The 27,977-nt window shown below is 40.0% G+C and overlaps 1 protein-coding gene across 2 annotated transcripts; it reads right to left on the reverse strand.

Annotated features, from left to right (window-relative positions):
- Nucleotides 1–521: 521 nt before the first annotated feature.
- On the reverse strand, nucleotides 522–27,911 carry ccdc186 (coiled-coil domain-containing protein 186). 2 transcript variants are annotated; one of them, XM_083933287.1, is made up of 16 exons: nucleotides 27,814–27,911; nucleotides 24,955–25,964; nucleotides 24,325–24,451; nucleotides 23,339–23,467; nucleotides 20,671–20,883; nucleotides 20,144–20,263; nucleotides 18,773–18,877; nucleotides 17,694–17,792; nucleotides 16,128–16,214; nucleotides 15,894–16,036; nucleotides 14,789–15,044; nucleotides 14,373–14,562; nucleotides 12,634–12,714; nucleotides 12,127–12,355; nucleotides 6,560–6,779; nucleotides 522–3,116 (listed from the first exon to the last, which is right to left on the reverse strand). In XM_083933287.1, exons 2-16 carry the CDS (start codon nucleotides 25,944–25,946, stop codon nucleotides 3,033–3,035), a joined length of 3,075 nt encoding a protein of 1,024 aa, XP_083789413.1. In that variant the 5' UTR covers nucleotides 25,947–25,964; nucleotides 27,814–27,911; the 3' UTR covers nucleotides 522–3,032. The 2 variants fall into 2 exon arrangements, with proteins under 2 accessions (XP_083789413.1, XP_083789412.1); XM_083933286.1 differs by having other exon boundaries at nucleotides 12,616–12,714.
- Between the last annotated feature and the right edge of the window lie 66 nt (nucleotides 27,912–27,977).

The following is a 27,977-nucleotide window of genomic DNA, read 5'->3' on the forward strand; positions in this document are numbered from 1 at the left end:
ATGTAAACTGTTCTATTTACTTTTGAATGAATGTTTCAATTCATTTAACTCTGATGCCCTAGATAAAGTAGGTCACCTACACAAGAGGGATGCTTTCCTTGACACCAAAATAACAGTCTATGGAGGAAGAAGGTCACCCTTGACCTTGCTTTGGTTTGGATTTTGGGAGTCTTGTCATGCACTGGGTTTTAAGTGATCAGATGCTGCCTGGTTTGACGGACAGTGGCGCAGTGATGTGCATGACCTCCAGCTCAGCTGACACTGCTGCTTTTGAAGTGGGACCTAAAGCTGCATGCCACAAAGAGTCAGTGTGTGAGAGGTTATCTCTGTAGGTTATCCACTGTGAACCAGAACAACAGATGTTAGTGTCATCCTTGTTTTATGCCAAGAAACATGAGATATGAGACACTGCAGGACATTCAAGAGAAAGTTAAGACTCATCTCCTTTTATTCCCTGGAAACAACAATATATACAAACATAATCCAGAATCAGCATTTTTAAAAACATCTCATAATAATTGTACAGAATGACATATTTACAAATGTATATTATAATCACATTTTGAATATTCCACAAAACGGAGTGAACAGAGGAATCATTGCACAGCAGGAAGAAAACAGAAAAAATGTTTAAATTTAATGTCACATTTTGACGCTCACACATACTAAAACACCATTCCTTCCTATCCACGTAGTGAAACATGAGTCATTCATCCTCACAATGCTGCAGCATGGCTTCTTTTCAAGGCTGAGGAAACGTGTGAAATCTTGGATCAGCATGATTCTTACAGCTGACACGCTGTGACCACAACGCAATAAGCATGAGCACATCTCTGAGAATGATGAGGAATTAATTAGGAAATCCCATGTGAGTGTTTTGCATAGGCTTACTTCTGTCCCAGAAACTGACTGCACAACAACAACTGCTATGATTTTCACCTCTTCAGAAAAAAAGCAGCTCGTTTCCACATCATTTAAGATCGATAAACTGCAACCTTACTGAGCCTTTTGGAGTTTAAAAGGTTTCATTATCAAGGGTAATCAAGATGTAATCTCCAGGTGTGCAGTCTGTACGTTTACATGCTCATCCCACTTTGCAAAGAGCAAACACCCTCTACAAGCTACAGGGATCTTTGAAGGACTCGGTGACCTCAATCCTGGTATCCTGGTATTCGGAAAGGGGGGGTGGGGTCAACCTGGATTCATCCATAACCCATAGAAGCCCGTTTCTGACTGGGGAGATAAAGACATTGAGGGGCGTGTGTGTGCGTGTGTGTGTGTGTGAGACGAGACTCTGGATGAAAAACTTCATGGTAAATGTGGTAAGACCTGACAGCTGAAGCATGAACACAAGGTGCAAAGAAAAAAAGAAAAAAGCAGGAGAAGTTAAAGGCACACATGCAGCCATGCACGCAGACACAGACACACACGTTAGACACTTAAATAATCAAACACCCGCACAGTCCACAAGCATAAAAACACATAAAACAGCATACTGCCGCACAAACACATTCAAAACTTAAGAAAAGAAGACCAAATAAAAAAAAAAAATGGATGAAAGGAACAGCATTGCACTTTGTCCCTGGATAGATTTCTGTAGGTTCCATCGGCTTTCCTGAGCTACAGATACAGATTTCATGTCCTCCCCTCGGGTTCATCTACACTTGATTTACTTCAACGGCCAAAGGAAAAGCAGGATCGGAAAACCTTTGTCACTTATTTTCTCACCAGATCATATTGAGCGCACACACAGGGTTCAAATTACATTTCTACAAGGAACGAGGAATGCTAACAACGCTACCAAACCACTTTGGGGGAAGCTGAATTAACAGCTTTAGATGCTTGTGTCTGATTAAGAGAAGCTGTTGCCAGTTGGTACTAAAATGACAGATTGGTGAAGGAAAGGTAAAGATATTCAAAGGATGCATTATGTTAACTTAAAAGCAAAGGAAAAAAATATTCAAATGCTTTAAGTTTAAGCATTATCACCTAAGACTTAGGTGATAATGCATAATAAAAATAAAAATGGAATCCAGATAAATAAAACTTAAATTTGAAGCCAACAAAAAAGAAAATAAATTAGAACAAATCACATTCAAAATGGTCAAACCCAGGACCAGCTCTACATTTCGACCGTAACAGGATTTTATACTCATTGGTTTTCCTAACACAGCTTGACGTTAGGATCCTTCCACGCTGATGGCACAGTGCTGTTGGCTGCCTGAAACTTTGCAAAGACAGTCGGCTTCATTCAGTCTAGCACCGCTGTCACACAGATGGGTGGGTCTGCTGATGCCAGGGACCTTGCTTCACAAGCTCGGTCCTAAGTGCTGTGCAGAGCAAAAGTTGATGAAAAAACGTCCAAGTGGCAGACAAGGTCCCCGAAAAAGAAAGGGCTGATTTTTTTTTTTAGTTCTGTGTAGTCAGGCTGAAGAAGCAGCTTCTCAAAAATACATTTGGCTTGTTGAAAGACAGACAACGCGGCACGAGCAGAGAAAGCATGCTGGGCGATGAGCATCTCATTTCAGTTTACTTACCGTTTTGTTTTGTGTGGAGATATGTACCAGAAAACAGTCTTTTTTTTTTTAAGAGGATGGATTAATTGGCAAATCAGTGTTTGTTGTTTTTTGACTACTTTCAGGTAGAATTTGCTATACATTCAAATAATTATGGCATCTTCAGTTAATTAGCTTACAAGGCAATCAGACTTTCAAGCTTAAAGCAACTAGCCAAGGAGTTTTATTTTGGCAATGCTCAGGGGAGATGGGCGTTACCCAGAGGAAGATTTGTTGTGTCAGAGGAGGTGGTACGATGTGGATGGAATAACGACAGTTCAAGTAAGTTCTCCAAATGGACAGAGTTCAATAAGTCCTCCAAAAAGTATCGGGAGGTGCTACTGGCACTTGCAACATTCAGTTTGCTCCTTCATATGTTGGGAGAATGACTGTGTGTGCATCTTCATTTTTTGCTGTCCCTTCAAATATTTTGGGCTCAAGATTCCTTGATTTCCCTTTTCCAATGACATGGTTCCGTTACTTCCTCCTTAGTCCGTCTTCAGGATCTCTCTGCTGTTTTATGAGCCTCTCGATCTCGGCCCCAAGTGTCTGCAGATTCTCCTGTTAGAGAGAGTGAATACTTTTAGGCTCAAATAATAACATTTTAAAGTCCTGTATTGTAAAAGTGAGATTTACACATCTTAATTTGATTATAAAGCAGGTATAGGTGCTATATAAATACTGTGAAAGTATCAAAAACGCTCGCTCGCTCCGGCGACACAGAGCACAGACGCAGAGGACCCAGAAATGCTGACTAATCAGAGCAGACTGGGATTTTTCAGGAGGGAGCTTAAAGAGACAGGCGCTGTTTCAGACAGAGGGTGAATACAGGTATATTCAAACAGTATAAGAAAAATAAATTAATTTAATCATGTTCTAGAACATGTAGTAGAACGCAAAATAGTACAAAGTATGAAACTGAAAATGGGCATGATTGCTGCATCCCCTTTACGTGGCGCTTCATGAAAGGAACTAGTGTGCTGTGGCGTATATAAGCAACAATCAAGGAAGGCAAAACTACTAGCTAGTAAAATATGCTCATACATTTAGTTATGTGGAAATATTCTGGGATGAAAGCTTCTTCATGAGAACATAAATGATATTGAAAAAAGTCACATTCTGGCATTTATAATTTTAATATTAAGACTAAAAAAGTGCATAGAAAGAAAGTGATTATATTAATACGAGTTCTAAAAAACAGTCGTTAAAGTTTACGCATTAAGGGTTTTCGGTCCAGTGTGAGTGAAAATAGCAGAGCATCCTGTCCTTCCTCCTGAAGAAAGCTCCTGTTGCTGTCAGAAACAATCATCACACACTTGAAAATTGCCAAAGCTAAATTATCCATCACAGTAAAAGTGAAGCCTTGACTTGGCTTTGTCAGAGTGTTTTGTGTTATTGTCATTTTATGGTCCCCATGTTGAGTGTTTTTATATCATTACTTCCTGCCAATCATCTTTCATCCACAGAAAGAAAAGACGCTACCAGAAAATACTCCCACATTACAAGTTATTGTCCCTTTTAAGGTTTTGATGTGGGTGTCTTGACGGTAAGTTTGGCACAATATAAAGACGATAAGGAACTGCTTGCTTGCAGTATATCATTTTTTTATTTTTTATTAAAGCACCTAATGTGCCAATACAAACAAAAGTGCAAACAGAGCAAAAAGAAAAAACATCAAAGAAGCCGTAACAATACATGAAGACAGGATGAGAATCTGCCTTGTTTATGTGGGCGCATTTTTTTTTGTTTTCTATTATTTTTATGTTGCTTCACCCTGGACCTGCTTGGAGGCAGTTGGCACCCACCCACTGTATTTGATGTGGATTCCAGCTCTGTTTGTCACTTCCCAGTATGAAGAAATGCTGCAGCAAATGATTGTGGAAACAGACAAAGTTGTGAATGGGTTGTAACTCACTGATAAGAATTCTTCTTCTTCATTAATCTGATAGAAATTTAGACTAATCTACATGGAATCTAATGGATCAGCAAGTACAACACTAATTGATTTTCCCTAACAAAGCACAAACTTAAAGCTGCATTAATCAATGGTTTTTAACAGATCAAATGACTCGGTTTTATTTGTGAAAGGGGTCGACTGTAGAGGTAAACCCACATATAAATTTCACTCACTTCTTCTCTGCTCTATGGAGCATTTTAGTACAACTAGTCACAACAGGGTGCCGCCGTCCTGACGCTACATTTTCTTATGGGTACATCACCTGGGTACATCACCCCTTCAGACAGGCTGCTGTTACAAACCGAGAGCTGAGAGGTGGAACGGATTCATTCATTTACCACCTGCACCTCAGAAAATCGGTTCAGCTGAAATCCTAATTCAATTAAATTGTCAAAAGACCCTCAGGTGCAGAAGCAGGACAAAGCGCACATACACAGGCGCTGAATGAGGACGAATACTGTGAATATAGGCTTAAATCAATCATTTCAGCCAGCCAGTCCAACTAAACAAAAAGTCACATGGATGGTGTGATTCATGGCTGATTTGAAAGGTTTGGTAGATGCGACCCAAATAACCACCTCACTGGACAAAAAGTAGCAGCTGGCTTGACTTTCTCTGTGGTCTGATTAAACTTCCCTTTTATCTACCCCTACACAGTCATACTGTTAGTATTATAATTTTACCGTCCCAGTAAAGCTGTTAAGACATCTTAATTGACAATATTAACATCGATTTCATATTTTAGTTATATAAGCAAAACAAGCCCCTTTCCGTAAACTTGATGGTTTAATGTTTTGTCTTTTAAGCCCCTTTTTGAGCAATGGTGTCAAGAAAGACAATGGTTGTTTGCATCAGGATTAGTTGTAGTTAATGTATAAAGCTGTGAAATGATTTGTTTTAGACAAGTTAAAGCAAGTGGTTAAAACATAATGTTAAAAAGAACCTAGGAATAGCAACTGCTTCTGCATGGGGCTAGGTTGTCTCTGATTCCTGAGCATGATCACTTTGCAGGGCCTGAGAACTAAATGAGACACCACATCAGTATTCAGCATGAGTGGTTCATGCTGTGCAATGTGCGCTACAGTAGAGATATCCAGGGACCCTGCAGTCCTCTGGGCTGGTGTAGGTGTCACAACCTCACAGGAATTGAGCTACATTTTCAGTAAGAAAAAAATCTAAATGCTAAAAAAAGTCATTATTATGCAAGCATAGGCTTGGGACACTCATAAGCCATTAAATACCCATTACAATAAAACCTCCAATTTTATTTTCATTTGAGATACATGCATGAAAATCACCTACGGACCCAAGGGGGACAAATTATGCAGGTTCATGCTTGCATTTTGAGTTCATACTTTCACATGTTTACTTGCTTTAAAGTTCAAAACTATTTTCCCATATTGTCTGCCTATCTAAATATCATTGAAGCTGGTATATACAGTATACCGTATGTGACTACAAAAGCATTGTAGCAGCACTTTCTACCTACAGTATATAAGGTACAGTTGTGACACAACTTCACAACAAATCTAGTGACAAACTTTGCTCAGATATAAGTCACTATAGTCAATGTCAGGCATTTTAGGGGACATGAACAGAAGAAAAACATAATTTAGCGGAAAATAGCGGAATACACCTCTAAAAACATGAACACTATCTGTGCAATAAGAGCAAATTAACTGAACTGCTAAAACAAAGGGACACTATAACTAGAGCCATATAAATGAATAAAGAAATTCTGTTGTATGTAGTGTTTCTCATCCATGTGTAACATACCAAACTGGAAATTCACAACCTGACATGAACTTACACCAAGCTTTCTGTATTTTGATCTGACTGAACAGGATATGTTAGATGGTGGTAGCAGCGCCTGCACACTTAAATTGTCAAGGTGGACAGATGACACTGACACAGACAATTAATCACCCACTGTTAATGAAGTGGCTTACAAGTAAACTGCAAACATAAGTTAACAACGCTTGTACATTTTTCCTGCATTTATAGCTCCATACATATGGAGTATGACACCTTCTGGAGGAGAACTTACCTTCAGAGTAATGTTCTTCAGCAGTGTGTCTTCCAACACAGCCTGCAGCTTCCTGTTGATCTCCAACGACAGGTCAAGAGTCAACCCGCTGTCCGCCGGGTGGGAGGTGTAAAGCGAAGCCATGATGCCTCCCCGTCGGCTCAGGTGGGCTTTGTTAATGTCCGACGCCTCTGATGAGAGGGCCCCTGTCTCCTCTCTTAGCACATAGCTCTGAATGATTCTGTGGGGAAGGAAGGGGAGGAGATGTCAAATGGTGTGCTTCAAAAAGGAGGGGAAGCAAAGTGAAATGTGTGCCATCGGCTGCAGACTGTTGAGCAAAGAAAATTGAGACGGTGGGATTTATAGGTGGGAGCATGGGGAGCAGTTCCCCGCTGTGAAAGCAACAAACGTTTTTAGAATAGTAATTTCAGTGGGACAGCTTGTTGTACTCCTGTGCACAGGATACATTCAGTCATAGTGTGAAAGATTATTATTGTGGCAGTCAGAGGAGAAAAGACAATTAAAATGGCGGCATTAAAAGGGTCTGCTCGGATTCAATTAATCAACTACATGTCTGTGTGAAAGTGAGATAAATCTTCATGTTCATAATACATTTTCCCCTCAACAACAATAGTGTCGAGGTTAAAGTATGTCTGTGTCAGAGAGAGGGAGAGAAGAGAATTCATTAGTTTAACAGCTTTAAACTTCCTGTTCAATTTTCTGTGTTTCTATTAAGAGGAAAACAGAGAGAGCCGCCATTGTGACTAAAACTCATTACTGCGTCCTACATCATTATATTTTCTTAATATGCCACCAAAGAGAAGGGAAGATAATACAAAGCAATATTCAAGATATAGAAAATGGTTGAGGAAATTAGTGTGTGGAGCTCATTCATAACATGTCTTCTGTGCACGTCTACTGACAGGATGCTTGGAATAGCAATTGCAACTTAATACTTTCAGAGCGGGCAGGTGAAAAGCACTGGATAATGCCCTACAGAATAGGTCAACAACCTCCTGTAAGTCTCTAGAGATGGGCCAGTAATCAATATTTTAAACCTGCTCTCAATACAGCTGTATACCTTAAGCGCTGACCTGAAACATCAACAACATTCAGCCCCATACTGGCATTGTTTAGTTGAAATTCAGGGTGTGCTTGAGAGGGACTTTCTGAAGGTGGGTAATTGGAGGATGAGCAAAGGGACGTTCCTGAACGCAAGTGAGATTCTGCAGTAAGATTTCCATTCAGTAAAAATCACAGAGACTGCCCGAGTCTTGTAAGAGGATTATGAAGATGATAAATAGAGTGTAGATTGTTGCAAACTCTACTACAACCATTACTACTGCTACTTCGGATCACTTTCTAGCTCTTAAAATGAAAAACTGGAATAATAAATCAGAAATACCACAAATTAAAATGAATGCAAAAGTGGGATATCCACTTTCTTTGCTGCAAGTCTTCATGTCAAGTCAGTAACTTAATGGATCCAATCTAGACAATTACACCGACTTCAAGTGGTCTCTTGAAATGTTAAGCATTAAGATATTATTTGGGAGTATTCATATTTATAGGAGTCATTCAATGGGAACTAGGTGTCTGAAAAAATGAGCCTGCTGTTGAACTATTCCTGTTTTAGTCAAGTGAATATGTTGTGAAAGAGATCTGGGAAAGGTCGGACACAAGCGTTCCAGTGATTTCTGCTTAATACATTTCATAATATACCATGCATTAACAGTGGTGCCCAATACCAAGGTAACACATGCTAATAGGCATGCAGCAGCCTTAAAGTTTCCTTAAGTGCAGAGGCATTCATCAACATTTGACATGGAATGAGAATATCATATTTATATATATCACATATAATATCATAGGTCTACTCTGGTGTTACAATGTATGCATTACACACTACGCACTAACAAAACAAATAGGTCTAAGGTGCAAAAAAATGGAAATGGCTATGTCAGCACTACAAAAAAAAGCCACCATCATAAATCGTCCCCCCACACACACACACACACACACACACACACACACACACACACACAACACCTTGGCTTGCACAGACACAAAATGAGACTTACCTCTAACTAGACTTGCAAGGGTCCATATTTGGACCCAGTTCCATCACGACAGTGTTTAGTAAAAACAAAAAAAGTGACAGAAATTAAAGATGTGGCCACGTAGCATGCTGAATGGCATGCACAGGTCGGCGATGGGGCGCAAGGAGGTGAGCGAGACAATGAATTTTTCTGAGTTTGTGAGTCATTTCTTTTCAGCTGAGAGATTGTAAGCAATGAGGGCGACAGGTCAAGCATGCATGAAGTGAAGGTGGCAGTTCTGGGTACAGTAAAGCTCTCGGACATGTTGTTTCAGACCACGCTAAAAAGCCCAGTTCTTAAGGTGACTAAACCTTGAACCCAAAAAAGAGGCCAGCCAAAAAGAAGATGCAGAGAAAGAAGGATTTGCCTGTGGCTGTTGGTCTGTTTTATCTTTATCGTATTCAGAACTGCGCAGATTGAAGCCATGAATTTAAAAGGCAATTTCATGTTAAAGGCTTTTTGTTGCACCATGTACATGCTCCATAACTGTAGATACCTGATGATCAAATCTCAATGTGTCGTTTGTTATAAATACTAAATATGGATCCATAAAAGCTCTCAACAGAGCTTACACCTAAGCATTGATTACAACCCTCACAGAGCAAAAAGGGATGCTCTCCAGATAAAAAGCCATCTAGATCTCCTGAACAGAAGGCCTCCTCCTGCTTTGTTCTCATCAGCATCATTTTCATTCAAGTCACATTAATGGCCCATTTAGGCTTCATGATCATAATAACCAGGTGTGGATACTGAAGGACAGACATCATTGACCTTGAAGGATGTTGCTACCGTTTCTGCATGTTTTACCTCATTTACTACAAATCACATATACTGTGTGAACATTGTAGGCAATGACCCGTTTTTGACTCCCTAGCAGCACATGAATATGTCACACGAGAGGTATAATGAATGGCTGCATGACACGTGAAAAAATAAATGAAAAAATAAATAACTGTGTAGAAATAGAGTTATGAAGTTAGACTATTTTCCTGAAATAGCTCCTCCCACTCCACAACCCTAAATTCTTTGGAAAATAGTGGGCACGCATCAAGCCTCCATGAAGTGTGCCAGGCTTTGAAGCTATTTTTCATAGTGTATTTGAAACTAAGGGGTCCATAACGTCATGCCATTGGGCTCAGAACTAATTTTCCCCCTAGATTTCATCATTTGATCCATTTGGTCCCGTAACATTTTGAAAATCTATAAGAACTGCATGATTAAATAATTTAATCCAAAACCAAATTAGCTAAACGAACGCTCAATTTGAAGTAGTCGGCTAGGCTGCGGAAGTCTCCTGTTCGCCTGCTCTATGGGCCCCATATAGTGCGGAGGCAGTGTTGAAGATCTGAGATTTCTTTATACGGTGCTGTTGAACTTTTTTGGCTTCAAGCACCACTGAGAAACTTTCAGGAATGAATGGGGCCCTGCCTCCAACACTAAATCCAGCTCTCTTGATGCATCCATAGCACACAGGATGAGTAAATAGTTAGAATCATTTCAGTAAATGAGCTTAAAGATGCAAAAACACTGCTATGACCATACAATATAGTGGTTTTGATGTAGAATAAATAAATATATAACTAACATTAGACTTTCACTAATTATCCTTTGTCGTCAGAGACCCACTAAGCTTTTGCTTCCATATCTTTGTGTCTTTATTCATCTTCTGCTTCAGGCTGACTGTACAGTTAGCTCATCAGCGTTCACCAGGCTGTCCTGGAGGGATAGGGACAGAAAGGCAAAAAGGACAAATTCACATTCACATTCTGGGTTGTGCAACAACCCCCACCCCGCTTAGCTGAGATTTTGAAGAGCTAAATTTAGCCCAGCAACTGTGGGATTCATCCTCAATTGTAACTCTTGAATGTAGGTTGAGGCTAATGGACTCAATAAGTGTGTAGCTGGGAAACAAATAAGAATTCGGATGATCCAAGTCGAATTGGGATGGTTTAATATGTAATCCAAGCAACAACCAACATGATGTTGGACTTTAATGAATTGTTTGGAGTGATCTACTGATCAATGAATATCATTTCAAATCCTTCTTCTTAGTACAGAAAAATCTTTCCATGTCTTAAAACTGTTGCTCTGCCTGTGAGATTCTGTGGTAAGGAAATCTCAGCTCCATACCCCATTTTATCCTGACATTGGTCCACAACATCCAATTCAAGACCTAACCTATACATAAAGTAGTGATTTAATAGCTTTAACGTCCTTCACACTGTCTCTTTAGTTAAGTGATTTTTTCCTCCCATGATCAGCACAACTATTAATAGCTCTGAGGGAGGCTTGTCATGATTAGAAGTGCGGTGCATGAGTTAGAATATAAAGATGAGAGAAGGAGACAGAAGGAGGTAGGGGGCCATAAACTGTGTGTGCAAGTATGCGCATCTTGTCAAGGTGAGCTGAAGCAGTGGTACACCGGGAAGTGAGGTATGGTGCACCTATATATTTGTTTCAAACCATAGACTGTATAATAAACAAATTCAAACACAAATATTACATTAAAAGCTAGTGAATTCAGTAGTGTCATTGGTAAGTAGTGGCTCAGTATATCTATCTGCACATACCAAGGAAAATACCAGGGTTTAACATGTGAAATTCATATTCTTTTAATACTTCCGAACAGCTGGAAGAAACCGTTCTCCCTCCTGTGCCACACTGGAGTGACCATTGATGTTATCACATGAAGTATTGCTACTTTTCTTTAAGGCAGGTCACACAAATTGTATTCGGTTCTTGAACTTTGGAAGAAAAATCAATAAGTGGTGGTGGGGCATCCTTAATCTTGCTCGGAGCATTCTCTTCTCTTTAGTGAGAATTTTATATATTTTCTCCTCTTGTGAATCTAATGGATGCTGGTTTTGGCTTGTTCTTATGTATCTGTTGAAAGAGTCAAATAGTGCGTTCCATTTTAACCAAGTTCCCAAAAAGTTCTGAATGGGAACTTATTAAAGTCCGATTTACCTGTCGGAAATTTTAAATGGAACAACCTCTAAATTTGAAATTCTGACAATCAAAATCCAACAATGCTGCTCCATGCATCAATAGTGAAAGCTGTAATAATATACCATTTATTAGCTCTTCTGTCGTACACACAGTACTGTCCAACCTCTATCAGTGGACATTTTGCAAAGTTGTTTGTATGAACAAAATACTGCGTAATACGTTGTGATCAACTGGAATTTCTACAATGGCTAACCTGGCTGAGTCAACTCGGTGTGACGTAATTCCCAACTCAGGCTTCTGAGGTGAATGGAATGCAGCAAAAGTGCTGAGAGGTTAGCACTAACTTTATCCATCCATCACTCTTATTTGAGCACAATATACCACCATTCACTGCACTAGTAAAATCAGAACATTCTGCATCAGCTAGGGTCACTGCTCCCAAAACTCAATTCAGAATTGTGTAAAGCAGTAAAGAAATATGATGAAAATGTTCTTGCCATCTCTCTTTCTCTGCTCACTGTACCGATCCATGCCACTCACTTGGTCTTTTTGCGGATTTCCTCCACTAGTTGTTTGATGTGATCCTCCATGAACTCAATTTTTTCCTGCTTGCGAGCCAGGGCCTTTTGCAGACGGACAATACGCTCCACAAGCACGGTCTTGTCGACCTCTGGGAAGCTGTCCACGACAACCACTGGAGGACCTGACTGGCTCTCTGGTGATCGCTCTTCAACCCCACTGCTCCCGACGTGGCGTGCGTTCAAGGAACCTGGGGAATGGAGGGGAGAGGTCGAGATGAACTTAGAAAACTGTTTATCGTTGTGACTTGGATCATGTGTCAACTAGCTGTGAGCTATTATTTTTCATGAACAAAATAATCTCTAGAATTGCCTTTTTACTGGGATTTCATTACGGTAAATAAATGCTACCTTTTTGCTACCAGAGGGTTAAGATACTTTACAGGACAACTATTGGAAAAACATTACTGTTTTAGTGATGATATTATTTCTGTATGTGTTAAATACTAACCAAATCCAGGAGCAGTACCTGAGGAACTTGAGCGACTGCCCATACTGCTGGCATCCCGTTCGCAGCCTCCATTTTCAACCTGCTCCAGTTTCTTACGGGCTGTAGAAGAAGAGAAAGTAAAGAACTATCAAAAAGAGAGATCAACACCAGTAAATGTATGGGACACACATGATTTGAAAGTTATAATGCACGCTTTGACACATATATTGTTGGTTTTGCTAAATGCTGAATATTACAGTGTGCACATTCAATGTATATCTGAAATAGCACCTTGAGAGACTAGTTTCACACTGCCAGTAAAGTCATCTCAAAGTAGTGTGAAAAGAATCTCATATCTTGTCTGAACATATTTGGTATTTCCTCTTTATAAATAACTGAAACAATAAATTGATTATGAAAACTGTGAAAATCAGAAAGCTAATTTTCCGTTGCTCATGCAAATTGAAATCCTAAAAAAACTAACAATGAGAAGCAGAAGCCCACATAAAGACAAGATGAAAGTCAAAGCTGCTTTACAGAACTCGCTCCTCTGTGAAGGTGTCTACCTGAAAAAAGCTTTTCAAGAAGAGTGCACACTCAGCAAACCTTCCATGCATAAACAAAGGCTTAAAATGACTGTGCTGCAGTCAGAAACTAACTGCAAGACTGATGAACGATCACAGGCTCTCCTCATAAAAATGTCTTTCTGTTCCATATACCGACTAAAAGTGAAACGCTTGTGCTTACAAGATAATAGTGCTGAACTTCATGGTTTAAGGTCACTGTGTGTGCCCAGAGAACCAAGTCGGGGGAAGCTGGCTCAGTCTATTAAGTATAATCCGAGCATTAGCTCTCTATACACCGCACCAATCTGCACACCCCCCCCCCCCCCCCCCTTCTCCTTTGTTTCTAATCACCTGCACTTTCTCCTCTTTATCTGCATGTGTGAGCTGACATTAAATGCCGAGTATGGACAGTCTCTCAGGCGAGTCATTCCAAATTAAAGATAAATATCACAGTGAAGACAAATTAGATGATGGGAAAAAGGAAATCTATCATTTTCACTTATGATATATTCCATTTTATATACATGAACACAGTGGCCACTTTAGAAGGGTTGGAAATTATACAATGCTTTTGATACCCAATTTAATTTTTTTTATTAAAATGTTTTACAGGTCATCTGCTTTCCACTCACTTTTGAACTATATCCGATTGCCTGCAATAACAAAAATGAGTCAAGAAAAAAGGATTTTAAAGTGTATTATATTTCTTTGCGTTACACTGCTTCCATGTACTATATTTTAATATTTTTTATATACAGTAGCATCAATTTAAAGGTTATGTGCTGTTTATAATTATTGACCGACCCTGAATATGATGATACTTCACACATCACAATAAGGAAACAAATGTCTATTATGTCTATTTGTAAAGTATGGCAACAAACAGTACATGACAATCTGCAGGAGGCTGGCTAGGGTTGCAGACAACTTGAAATAGTCACTGGAAAACAAAAATAGAGGTGGATACTGTGATTAACTTAAGTGCTTCACACCCTAAACAGTTGTCTTCCAACAGAAAAAAAGTCATCATCAATTGGTATATTGCAACACAGGGTGGGTCTAGCAAGATGGATCTGAGAGCTTTAGCTGAAAATATCTGAATGTAATCATACTAAGCTGCATGACTCACATAAGTTGTGATCCACCTTGAATGCTAATAAAATAGTGTCATGAAAGGAGCTACAGAAATATACTATAAGCTGCTTTACTAACCTTGTGTTAGTTGTTTCGTCAGGTCCTTGATGTTGGCAGCTTGTTTCCTTTTCTGAGTCACCAGCTCATCCCTCAGCTCTTCAACTCTGGTTTTTAGTTGGGCCACCTGTGTCTGCAATGCTGCCCGCTCCTCCTGCAGGCCCTGCACCTCCTGCTGTCTCAGCACCTCTTCCTGTTTCAGCTGCCATGACTGCAGGATTAATGCATATGTGGAAATAATTAAAGTAATGATGGAGCCCTGATAGAGTGGCAAGATACTGTGACGGTGGCTGCTTGTTCCAAAAACAGAAAACACAGTCTAGCAGCCTGCGATTGAAAAGAAAAAAATATTGCACACATTATTTTTAGATCTCCCCCTGAATTTCAAGTCAGAAAATATTACTGTTTAAGGACAATGTATGTTCAACTTCCCAAACCTTGTCATCAAGTAGACTGTTGGTCTCCTCCAGCTTTGCTTGGAGCTCTGTGAAGCTGCTGTTGAGTTGATCCAGCCCAGCCTGCAGCGAGTTGCTCTCTGACTGAAGCTGGGCATTCTTGCTGCTCAGCTTCTCAGTGAAGCCCAGTAACTCAGCCTCACGCTCCCTGCTGCCTTGAACATCACTCTGGAGGTCTGCCATCTGGTTGGTCAGGCTATCCACTTCCTCACGAAGAGACGTGATCTCCTGTTCATCACTGCATAACAAAATAATCATTGGCAAGGTGTCAATAAAGACAACAACTCACATTAAATGGATAGTAACTATGAGTGTGTGTGTGTGTGTGTGTGTGTGTGTGTGTGTGTGTGTGTGTGTGTGTGTGTGTGTGTGTGTGTGTGTGTGTGTGTGTGTAATGTGAACTGTTAGGGATATAAGGTACAATCCAATAGAAAATATAAATCATTTACAAAATTAAGATACAAACTTTCACTTGGACAGATATGCTTGAAACATGAGTACACCATTTAGCTGTTCATTTTTTTTTATATGTAATACATTAATTAATTAAAATAAGCCAGTTCATAATACAGTACATAATGTGTCAGGATGATGGTCACAATCTTCACTTGTACTCAAGTTGTCTATGGACCAAAGAACTGGTGGCATCAAATTACTTTTTCCTTGCCAACACCTAAAAATGTTGGTATGAGTGGTGGGAAAAAAAAACTTCCTGCTGCACAAAAGTTCCAGCCAGAAAAAAGGAAGGAAGCTTTTGCATAAATCTATTTGGGTTAGCGCCACCTACTTATGGCACTCTGGCACGCACAGAAAGCAGCATTTCAATAAGTGGAAAAGTTTCTCTATAAAGTCATCTGCACATGGCAGGCAGAGCCATACACCCACAGAGGGACCTGAGTCCCTCCCTGCCCTGTGCTATATCTGTCTCTGGCCTACCTTTTAATTCTGCAATGAGGTACTTGCAAAAAAAAAAAAAAAAAAAAAGGACGAGAGCTATGTTACATCCTGCACTGTTCCATCAAAACCAATAATATTTTGAAATGAAATCATGTTCCTGCACTATCAGTGTGAGAGGGTGCGTTTGTACCGTTGATGCTGCTCCTGGAGCACAGTGATCTCTTCCAGCTTCTCTCTCTGGCGTCCGATCTCAGCTTTCTGCCGGTTGATGATCTCCCTGTACTTGCTCAGCTCGTCCTCCCAGCGTGGACGCTCGTCCTCTAAACACTTTAACTACAGAATAAAATACACCCTTAATTAACCTGAATACCCACTGATATCATGAGCACACACAGATGTTTGAGCACTTATCTGTATGACAAACCTTGGTCCGAAGAGTAATGAGCTCGTCCATGCCCTCTTTGTAACTCCTTTTCAGGTCATCCAGCTCTTTGGCCTTCACTCGGTGCACCTGCCAGATGCATCAAGTTCTACATTAGATATGTATCCACCATTATGGATTTTAATTTGAGTCGACTTGTAAGTTTCTAAACCTCTGAATCCTATATCCAATTCTTCTCTCTTAATTCCAATTGTAATCACTACGTTTTAATACACATTACAGATTCACTTCAGTGGTTTTACCCATCAACTTGACCCTCACTCCCACTTAATGGAACACATTATTTTATGGAAAAAAAAGAGAAAAGTCTCACAGTAACATCATTCTTTAAAGACGCATTTCCTGGCAACACAAGTGTGGCAACTCATTAACATTATTTTGCTTATGCAGACATTATACATGCAAAAGCAAAGCTTAATAATGCTTCGTCCCATCTTTTAAACAAAGCCATTAATGAAACAACTTTTCCAAGAAGCTATTAGTAGCCTGTGGTATCCAAGACAATATGCCAGTAATGGAGATGCAGGCAAATTTACAGTCTCTCGTCCATTCATCTCTTTCAATCCAATTTTAATGGTAACACCCACACAGTAGTGCGAACCCAACTGTTTTGTTTGCATTATTTATGGCTGAGCTGCATCACAACTTGAGCATAACACATATACTAAAATTAACATAGATTTGAACCAATTTATTCATCAGCAGGGCAGTGAAATCTGGCCTACATTGTAAAACCTCTCCTATAAACAATTTGCACACAATGAAAAGCCTATAACATACTATAAAAATCCCTACATTTTTAACAGTTTCATTGTATTGTATTTTTCATGACCAGATGTAGGGGAAAATTAAAAAATAAATAGGCCTAAGTGACTCTTTTCAGCTAATCCTAAAGCATCAAAATTCAAATCTAAGGCAGCGTAATGATTGAATGCAACTTGTAAATACCCTGGATAAATGATGGCAAGAAATGGATTGTGTCTTCAGGGTTGTTTTGAAACACACAGCTATTGATTATCTCTAGGCCATTTATTTTTAAAGTGCGATTCCCCCTCAGAATAGGGCAGAGAGAAAAACAGGCCATTGCGTTTGGATGGAGTCCATGTCTGTGCCTGTGTGCATGTGTTTGTCTCTAGAGCCTGTATGTGCCAGTTATTTAATCATTCCTACTTAAGACAATTACACCTCTCAAACTGATGAAAATAAACATTTTTACTAGAAGATCTGGCATCAAGATCGTCAATAAAAGGCTGAATGATGGTCTGGCGGAACAGAATGTATATGAAATTTTTAATAAGTAGCAAACATTTATCAGTGTTTACTTTGTATTTCTGCTGGATCATCACACAGACACAAATAGAAACATAGTATGTATGTAGCATTCATATTAAATTACTAACGTTTACGGTAAAGCTGGTTAGCTTCACATTTTTTCCAGAACCATAAGAACCCACTCACTGGCCACCTTTAGCTAATGTATACACACTAATGAACTCTTGTATACATGTTTGTGAGAAAGTGTTTGTATGTGCTCACAGTGGTTGGTACCTCTAATTGGTCTGTTTGTTCCTGCTTGTGTTTCTCCAGTTCTCCTTTGGTCTCCCTCAATTTAGCATCCAGCTCATTGGACTTCAGTTCCTCTGATTCCTGGATGAGAGCGGGATAGAAGATTCAACAACAAGACTAGACCCTCTTTTATTGGTTTCACACAGGATGTGAATGTTGGCCTCCTGGGGGAAGGTCATATGTTTGTTTGACCCAGCCATGTAGCCCTGTGTCTCCCTCCCCTATCCCAAACAAAGAAGATACACTGCCCCTGAAAAGTGGACATGTGTAGGCGCCGCCACGTGGCACTTACCAACCTCTCCGTGCCTGAACAAAAAAAAACCCCACCTTCTCCCCCCTATTTCATCGCTGCTTGTACATCCTGGCTGCCGAAGCAGCTCTAAAGTCAAGATGGCAGCAAAGCTGACAACATCTCGTATCATGCCTAACTTTAGTGGATCATACCGTTTTAAGTATGGTATTAACCTGTAGGTGCTCCAGTTTAAATAAGAGCAAACTTTTCTATGGATGTTAGTTCCTGAGCCATGACATAGGCCAAAATGTGTCCTGCAACAGACTAGGTAAGACTCGTCTGAGCCAAGCAGATTGGCAGAAATGCCTTTTGCTGAAGCGGTTGTTGATCACTGTTTTCGGCTCTGATAACAGACTACTGGTGAATACAATAGCTCAAACTAATCTTTCAAGCACAGAAATATATCTTAGGCAGCTCTCTACTACCATCACAAGGTATAATTGAAAACTGCCAGTCTCCTAAAGCTTATTCAATCAAGTCAAATTGTGTTGATGGAAAAGCATCTTTTTGTATTCCCCTAAAAAAGAGCAAGTTAATCAGTTCATGCAAGAGCCACTGACCAATCAGATGTAATCAATTCAATTCAGGGAGTAGGCTAACTGACTATAGTCCACAAAATGTGACACAGCAAAAAAACAACAAAAAAAGAATAATCTAAAAATAAATCTAGACATATACCATGTTTCTCACACATACAGAGAAATTTCACATTTTCTGAGATTATAGGTCATGAGCAGACTAATACTTCTAGGTGTTAAATATCACACACCTGGTATGTTCGGATCATGTCCTGGCAGTTCTTGCGGATCTGTTCAGTCTCTTCTTTTGCCTGAGCCAGTTTGGAAGCAGTCTCTCTCAGTTTGTCTTTAGTTTCCTGCACAAAGATAAACAACATAAACATGCATTTCACTTCAAAGAAAAGCCTATAAAGCCATGCAAGGATTTGCAAAAGGGTCCTGCTACATATACATATTGTGATTTACACATCACAACCACACAAACCACCACAAAGAGAAACAGCTCCTGTGGCCTCGAGCCACCACTGAATAGTTTCTTTTTCCTCTGTTTATTATTGTTGTGCATTTGCTTGGAGGCTGTTAAGAATAAAAACATTATTTTGTAATAGACATTTTCAAAAATAGCAACAATGTTAATGATCATTTTCTTGCAGGATCATTACTGTACCATTTCACCCCATTTCATTTTGTCCCTGAATCGAAAGACACATCGAATCATGCTTTTTTTATGGAGCGGCTGATGATAAAATGACTGAAGGGGATGTCATTTGCATCCTGGAAATACTTAGCAGGCCCACATTTATCAAACAACAGATGTGGTTTCTAGACTAAATGAGGAAATTCAACATTAACCAGAAATTTAAGTTTGTTCTTTCAAACAGATATGGGCAATGTATTAACTGTATACTGGAGCTGCAGACACTTTATGTAGTCAAGCTTTTTAGACAAGTAAATTTAACCGGCATTTGTTGTGTATCACTGGATCCAAATCTGACTGAAGCATGTCCCACTATGATAGCATCCAATGCATAATGATATTGTGAACAAGTAATTAAACTTAGAAATTCCTTTCTAAAAGAAAACAAGAGTGAATGCTGACAGATGAAATTGTATTGCTGAGAATACAGAAATCTCAAAGCGCAACTGCATCGGACAGCACTGGAGGTGAAATGTAAAACTAGCAGAGTTGGAAGCTGAATGACCTTACCTAAGAAGCTAAGAGCTGGAAGACATTGCTAGAAAAGCTGGAAGCTAGACTGTAATACGGTCAGAGGTGGAAGTTTTAACTGAAAAGACTGAAAGAACAAATGCTTTGTACTTTAAAAAGAATAATAAAAAAGGTAGAAAAGGTTGAATAAAAACATGTAAAAAAGGTCAAATTATGTTTGTGACCTGTTTAAAGCTTAAATTTAATCTGTAGAAAAAGTATGCAGAAGTAGAAGACATAAAAGAGAAATCAAAAGTGGAGTAGGTTGAAAAAGACTTGAAAAAGGTTCCCCATTCACTGCAACTATTGCAGTAAATTTGATCGCATTACATGGACCTTTTATTTTGATTTATTGATTAATTATAAATCATAACATGTTGTTTAAAAAATTAACAGAAAATAATAGTCACACTACCTTGTGTGCATCTGCCTCACTTTTGAGTTTGTTCTGGGCCCATTTGACCTTGATGAGATGCGAGTTGATCTCCTCCTTTAACTTTTCCACCTCTCGAGTCAACCTGCTCACCTCGCCTTCCTGAGAACACAGAGACATGGGTGAAAAGGGAACAATATCAGATGATAGGACTGGAAACTTACTTGTAAAACATAGATACTTTTTTAAAAACGAGTCCTGATGGTTTTTCTCCCGTTACTTCCCCAATATTTATATAAAGTGTATAAGTCCCATGTGGGGCATCTCACATACTATAAAGTACATTATATTATAAATACATTTGAGCAGGGCAGCTTTGTGTGTCCAGTGGTAAATTATACTAAATCAATCAATTTACTACATAAATCACACTGCAATTGTTCCATACAGAAAATGTTTTACTTTAATCTGAGGTTAATTTAATGCAAATTAAACAGTAAGTGGAGTTTCTTTTTATGTCCTGATGTAAACAGTAAACTGCTTTAACAAAGCACTTAAAAAGTATTTACCTTAGCATCATACAGCTGCTGCAGTCGACCTTTCTCCTGAGCCAGCTGGTTTCCTCGGAGGGCCTGGCGGTCTACCTCCTTGGTGGCTTCCCTCATCCTCTTTTCCAAACCCTCCTTATCCCGCCTCAGGTCAAGGGCCTCTTTCTCCCCCCGCACATATTTCATCACCATGGCCTCCTTCTCTTGGCGTGCCTCGTCACACTTCTTGTTGACCTGAGATAGTTGTTTATGTCATGAAATAGCAGGTTTATATCATTTCCCACACTTCAGTCACTGAGTTGCTTGTACTGGTCCTCCAGAGGAACAGAAGTTATGTTTCCTTAAGAATACCTTCAAGGACATGGGTGATGTATGGGCTACTTTACCTGCTGCAACTTCAACCTAGACTGACACAAGTAATAGAATAGATGGATGGAAGATCTTGCATCTCGAGTGGCTGGAGGACAAAGCTGCTGACTTACTGGCAGCTTGTCAACCATTTACAAATAGACCTGACATGTTTTTACTTGGCTGCAATGTCACAAAGACAATTTTCTGTTGCGTTACTTCAATGTATATTGTTTATTATTACTTTTTATTTAGTACAAAGTAATGCACCCAGACTTTGTTATCCCATATTTTGCTGACTAGGGCTGAAACTAAACAATTATTTTCATAATAAGTCCTCCTTTCTTTATCATGGTACTTTTCACACTACATTCTTCATGCCAATGAGGTACTCATGTGCCATTTCTTAGTTAGTTAGTGTCAGTTAACAACTTCTTGTTTTAAGTGCAATCCTTACTGCATGCTCTAACAAGCTAGACTTCAAGACAGCAAGAGAAGAAGCTGTATAAAAGTTGCTGTGTGTGTGTTTAACAATATGAGTTAATGAAAATAGATAAAGCACATTTTGTGCATCAGGCATCAGAATGGGCACTTCAAATAAAACAAACAAACTGTACGTTAAAGACGAAATTATCAGTTAGGTGGCACAGAGTTTATATAAAATAGCATAAATGTTTCAAACCTCAGGGGCATCAGTTGATTTGGACTGAGTCACCGTGTTAATACAAAGCTGGTAGGACTGATATAAGGGAAGGGCCAAAAGAGATGACCGAGTACGAAATCTACCTCTTATTGTTCACTGAACAGTGAAATTAAAAATTGTGACGTGTGACAAAACTGCCAAGAGAAAAAGTGCCCTACATGATTTCAACCAGGTGTGGAAACTACTGGATGAAAAATGTGCTCTCCTGCACTATTCGCTTAGCAAGTGATTCAATCTGTAATAACAGACATTTGGTGTGCAAAGACCTTGACTGTTCAGCTGCTAGTTCTGTGCGAACATCTTTGAAGATACATGTGTGGCAAAAACCAAAGATGCGTATTCTTAGCCAGTTGTGAATAACCTGTATTTTGGCTATAACATGTCAAGCAATAATATCAATCTAAATATGAACACAATATTTCTCTCTGTAAAGGTGCAATTTACTCAATGACAGTGATATTGACACATAGGTCAGATTATAGATGGAGATACTGCGTAGGAGATACTTGTTTGGTAAAGACACCTCACAAACACATTCCACAAATCTTTAGTACAATTCAGACGACTGATTCTTGTCTCTGAACTCTCTTAATTTAACAATGAAAATCTATTTTCTTGTATACATACAGAATATACACTAGTGGTGCAACGGATCATCATTTATCCGGGATCTGTTCGGATCAATATCTTCGGTTCGTCACACATGTGATCCACGGATTGATTTGTGAAAAAAAAAAAAGTTGTGGGCATTTTTAGTCCACACACACTTGTTAAGAGCAGTGTGGTCATGGCGAGTGGAGGAGGAGTTTGAACGCCCCGTGACATTTAAATCCCCTAAATGGGAGCATTTTTTCTTCCCTGTCAATATAACGGCGTGTAGTCACATACAGTATATGACAGTGGAAACACATCAAGCATGGCAACACATGTGAAGCGACATCACCCGGTGTATCACTGACCGGAGTGAAAACAAATGCTGCTCAACAGCTTATCACCGCTGCATATAAGCAGATCACAAGCGCTGTCAGTGTGTTTATAGCTGCAGACATGAGGCCATATTCGATTGTGCTATACGAGGGCTTTAAACACATGTTGAAAGTGCTTAAGCCACATTACAGCATCTCGTCGCGCACCCACTTTATAAAAAAAGTTGTGAATGAATTATCCCGAGCATCCTCTGTTGCGCTCATGACAGACAGGTGGAGGAATGAATAAAGAGGCCCAGTAGGGCATAGGACTGGGCCCGCAGATAGGGTGCTTTGCCCATGTAGTGAATATGGCATCACAGGATGGACCGCAGGATCAGGAACGTGGTTTCCTACGTCCACGTCCCTTTGTCTTGTCTTTTTTTTTTTTTTTTGCTGACCCGAAAAATTATCCGATCCGTGACTCTGATCCGAGAAACGATCCAAACCGTGAGTTTTTTGATCCGTTGCACCCCTAGTATATACAAATACCAAGTGCTGTGTTGTGGTTTGAAATGAAAAAAATGATCTTGGTTCAGCTACATAAAAAGGTACTGTTGCAGCCTATAAAGGAACCGACTAGGCCAGATATGCAAATAAGTGTTAGACTGGGGAAAAATAAGTTGTCTGGCCAGCTTAACAAACACCCTCATTATTTGGGTCCTAGTTATACCTGTTCAAGCCTGTAGGACATCTCCTTCTGCATGTGCTGGAGGGCAGCCTTAGCTGCCTGGTCCTGATGAATTAGTTTATCCCGCGACTCCTTAAGTTCTCTCAGCAGCTCCTCCACCCTGCCCTCCAACTGCAGAAACAGGGAGTATGCAGGGTAAGCAACTTGTTGAGCAACATGTAAGCCTGGGCCCCACCTGGGATAACCTGCTTCACAGGATACCTGACACGAATTGTTGCAAAATTAATTTACATAACCAGGGAAGAGGAAGACAGTTTAGATTTGTCCTTAAAATCAAAGACCTCTATTGTCAATATAAGCTGAAAATAATTCCATATTATGTTTGGAGAGGATAAGAAAAGCATACATTGGGTGCATGTCGTAAAAATCCCTCCTACACCCTTCTGCTTACACAATGCTTAAACAAATGCTGTTACCAAGAAAGCACAAGTCAATTGTTCTTCTATGGCAACAGTGATGCACGACCAGATCCAATGAATAGAGAAGTAATTGGTGTGCTAGGTGGATGGTAAGCTTTGTTAATCAAAGGGTAGGACACACAAAAAAGACGCAAGACGTTTAAAAACACACAGATGAAGCTGGCCAAGTGCAATGCTCTGATAATCCACGATTGCAACATTTTCCTTTCTCTAAACTGTGACAGTCCCTTACACAAAATATTACAGTATCAATGTAAAATAAAATGTTAAATGCAGGTGGCATGTGTTCACAAGTAGCAGAAGTCGATGTCCACCACAGGCAGGAAATAAGACAAAATACTGTGGGAGAGGAGCTCTTCCTTGTTGATGAAACGCGTAGTGAATAAGCTTTCATTGTTTTGAAATAGATTCAAAATAGCTTGGAGAGACAATCGGGACAAACATAGCCCAGTAATACAAATAAACCACACACATTAGTTGTGTTTGTGTTCCAAAACAGTCAGTGTGCCATATGACAATGAACAATAGACCACAGAGAATGAAACTAACCTTTTTAATGGTGGCCATGTGCTGCTTTTCTGTTTCTGCCCTCTTTCTCAGCTCTTCCCTCATGTTGTCCTTCTCTGAACAGATACCCAGGATCAGCTCCTGATGCCTCTTGTTCTCCTCAAGCAGCCTATAAAACACAGAAGCACCACACACACACACACACACACACAGGCAGAAAATACCAATCAAGGTCAAGTCCACACAAAGTACTGAAGAATTCAGACTGCTGTTATCAAGGCCAAAAGCAGGACAGTGTAGGAAAATGTAGGCCATTTTGTGTCATTTTGCCAAAAAAGTCCAGTTGCATTACTGCAAAAGTTATTGCTTAATCTTTGAATTAGTAAATTATTATTGTGCGTCGGCTTAATCAAGACAGATTCAATAAAACTGTAGCACTCAAAGTAGGTTAATCTCTTGCTAAACAGTTTAAACAATTTACCCCTGGGATTATTAAAGTATTTCTTATTCTGATGCTAAACTGACCAAATACAATGGAAGCAAAGTACTGTTTACTCAAAGTGGCCAGGAACACCATCAGCAACTCTACGGAGCAGATCAACCACAGACATTGATTAATCTAATAACCAACACCATAGAATACCCATTTTAACAGATGAAATAGCAGTTTACCTCTGAATAGACTTCTCCTGCTGTGCATATTTGTATTGCACACACTTCTCAAAGACTCCCATGCAGTCCTCTTGGTCTGTAGGGAGACCATTGACAGGGGGGCTCCCTTTCCTCTCACTTCCATTTCCCCCCTCAGGCAGCTGACAAGCCAGCAGCTCTGACTCTAGCTCATCCAGCAGTGACTCCTGTGACAGCGAGCGCTGGATCTGGGAGATGAGCTTTCGGCTGCAATCAGTGTCATACGGACTTGACAAGGAATGTGAGGGGGCTGAAGCGTTGGCACTGGTTTGTGGGCTGGAAGCGAGGGAGGAACTCACAGTGTCAGAACTAGGGGTAGAAGGGCCATTAGAAATCCCAGAGGTGGTTGTGGAGTTGGTAGGGGAGTTTTTGGAAGCATTTTGGATGCAAGAGGATGATGGACTCTCGGCTGAACCATTTTCATCAGCAGACAATGGCTCTGTGGGACTATTTGTAGCCAAGACTGATGACTGCTCATTGCTGTTTGTAATGGCCGCATGAGTGTTCTTCACTTCATCAAAAGTCAATAAGGTTTCTTTTGTACCTTCGAGAACAGAAGGAGAGCTTTCTACTACATTAACCAGTGTGGTGACTGGGGCTACTAATGCTCCACCAGCCTCATTTGTAAGGGAAGGGATCCCACCTTCCATGGAAAGTGTACTGCTATCACAACCGGCATCCAGTTCATGCTCCTCTACATGTTCCTGACTGAATGCTTGAGCTTCTGACTGTGTCTTTATCTCTGTCTGAACATCTGTCGCAGTCTTGTTTAATTCACTGTCAAGCTCTGTTTCATCTTTTGCCTGACTGCACTGTTCTGCCTCATCTGCACCGTTGTGAGAGATTTGTTCCTCCTCTTCTACATTAGATGTGCTGCTGTGAGGCCGATTCCCTGGGTGCGATCCATCCGACGCAGATGCAACCTCCGATCCTTCCATCATGTGTGTATCTGAGGCAGGACCAGGCTGTTCCATGGTCCCTCTGGTTCAAACCTGGTGGAGACACATAAAGAGGCAGACACAGAGTAGAGAAGTGAGACTGAGTTGGAGCAAAGACAAAAAAACTATTTGGGTTTTCATACATCTTATGACAACAGTTTTTCTCTGAACAGCCTACAATTCCTGGATGTCACCAATACAGCAGCCCTTCACTTCGTTTTCATGAATATTAGGAACAATCTTGTCTTTGTGTTGAGCCAGGAACAACCCTGCCAATACCGAATACGCTCAATATTTCCTTGTTAAGTTCCCTGGTGATATGCAAGTTTATTTTGTTACCAAAAGGATAACAAAACTCAAAGTCATGCCCCACAGACTCACACTAAGAGGTGTGGTCATAAAAATGCCTGTGACATGGTGGCATGTCATACAACTACCATAGGTATTTAAGAGCATTTATCTCCAACCCATTCAAAATGAATGTTAAAACACACTTGGGATGACCTGACAATTATGCAAAGAACTGTACAATGTATGCCTTTTGAAGTAGATAGCTTTTCTATCTGTGTCTCATATGAAACAATATGTAAAACCAGAAGACATCTCCTAAGGACTGGTATGTGACATAAACATGATTCTGTTCTCATGTTTACTTCTGAGAATAAGAAATACAACCTTTATGGATTAGATTGAGGGGACCACTTGTTCACTTTATCTTAGGATGTGAAGAGAATTAACCAGACATTTTGCCTGTGCTCACTAAAGTCATGGAATTGGCCAATAAACAAAGCAGCTCTGTCTCAGTTTGAAACAATCAGGCATGGCTTAAACCTCAGCACACATTATTTGGGTGGCAGTAGCTCAGTCCAAAGGTGACTCGGCGATCCATTGGCAGCCCCCTCGCTCTGACATCTCTCCATTAATTGCATGTATATAGGTTCTGTTTGTGCATGTGTGTGTATTTCGGGCCTGTGTGTGTGAGTGTGTAACCTGAATAATAACAGAGTGAAAAAATTGAAATTCCCCTTGGGGGATTAATAAAGTAAATCTTCTTCCTCCTTGGATGGTAAATGGCTTTGTCGGTATCTACTGTCATTAATCACAGAGAGATGGCTGAAAATAGCAGGAGTGATATCAACTTTAATAAAGGCTCCCCCAAGTTGTTGTTTTTGATGGATGTTATGTTACACCTTGCTTCCTGACCCAAGATCCCACCAGTATCATTTGCCATCCCTCTTTAAATACCATCTCATCTGCACTCACTACAGTTGCACTTCTGCCTTATTACTACACAATTTGGGACAATCATTTTATTTACAATAAATCTCAGAAGCCTTATCGTATAGTGATAAATGGATCGTATCCTCATGAAGCAACAGAATCAATCTTCTAATGTTAAACAGTAAAAGCACAACAGATAACACACACATAATGGCGTTGATGCTCTTGCGACAGGTGTCATGCCAGAACACTATCAAAAGCAGTTAAGGAAATGTCAGTAGTCAGTCAGACACAATCATAGGTTGTTTAATGTGTGGTTAACAAGCAGCAGGCCGATGTGCCATTTGTGTTTACTGCCGTTTTATTAACACCGGTTCTATTTAACGATAGCCCAAAGGTTCATTCACTAATGCTGACTTAATCCTGCTAGCTGCTTCGTTAACCCCGATACGGCGTTAGGGGAAAACATTACCTAGCGTAACACATAGCGAACTAAAAACTGTCTGTTCAAATATATTTAACGCGTAACTGCAGACTGACATATTGTATGGACGCACAGCTTAGCTAGCTTAAGCTAACGTTGATAAGAGAGGCGTTAACGTCAGCTAGCTAGACTGCAGCTAGCGGGGCTAACGTTCAACATACATAACAAACAAAGCTAAAGAGAGATATCGCAACCCACCTGAGAGTAGCCCATGCTGTAGTTCAATGCGGAAAGAACCGGAATAAGAGTTAACTTTGGGATTTCTGCCTTACCAGCTGATAGTCCCAACAAGTCACTTTGATATGACACATCAACAAATATGGCCACTGCGGGAGAAACGATGAGGCGATATCAACCAATGA

The sequence above is a fragment of the Echiichthys vipera genome, assembly GCF_963691815.1.
Source record: "Echiichthys vipera genome assembly, chromosome: 18".
In the NCBI taxonomy this organism is placed as follows: Eukaryota; Metazoa; Chordata; class Actinopteri; order Perciformes; family Trachinidae; genus Echiichthys; species Echiichthys vipera.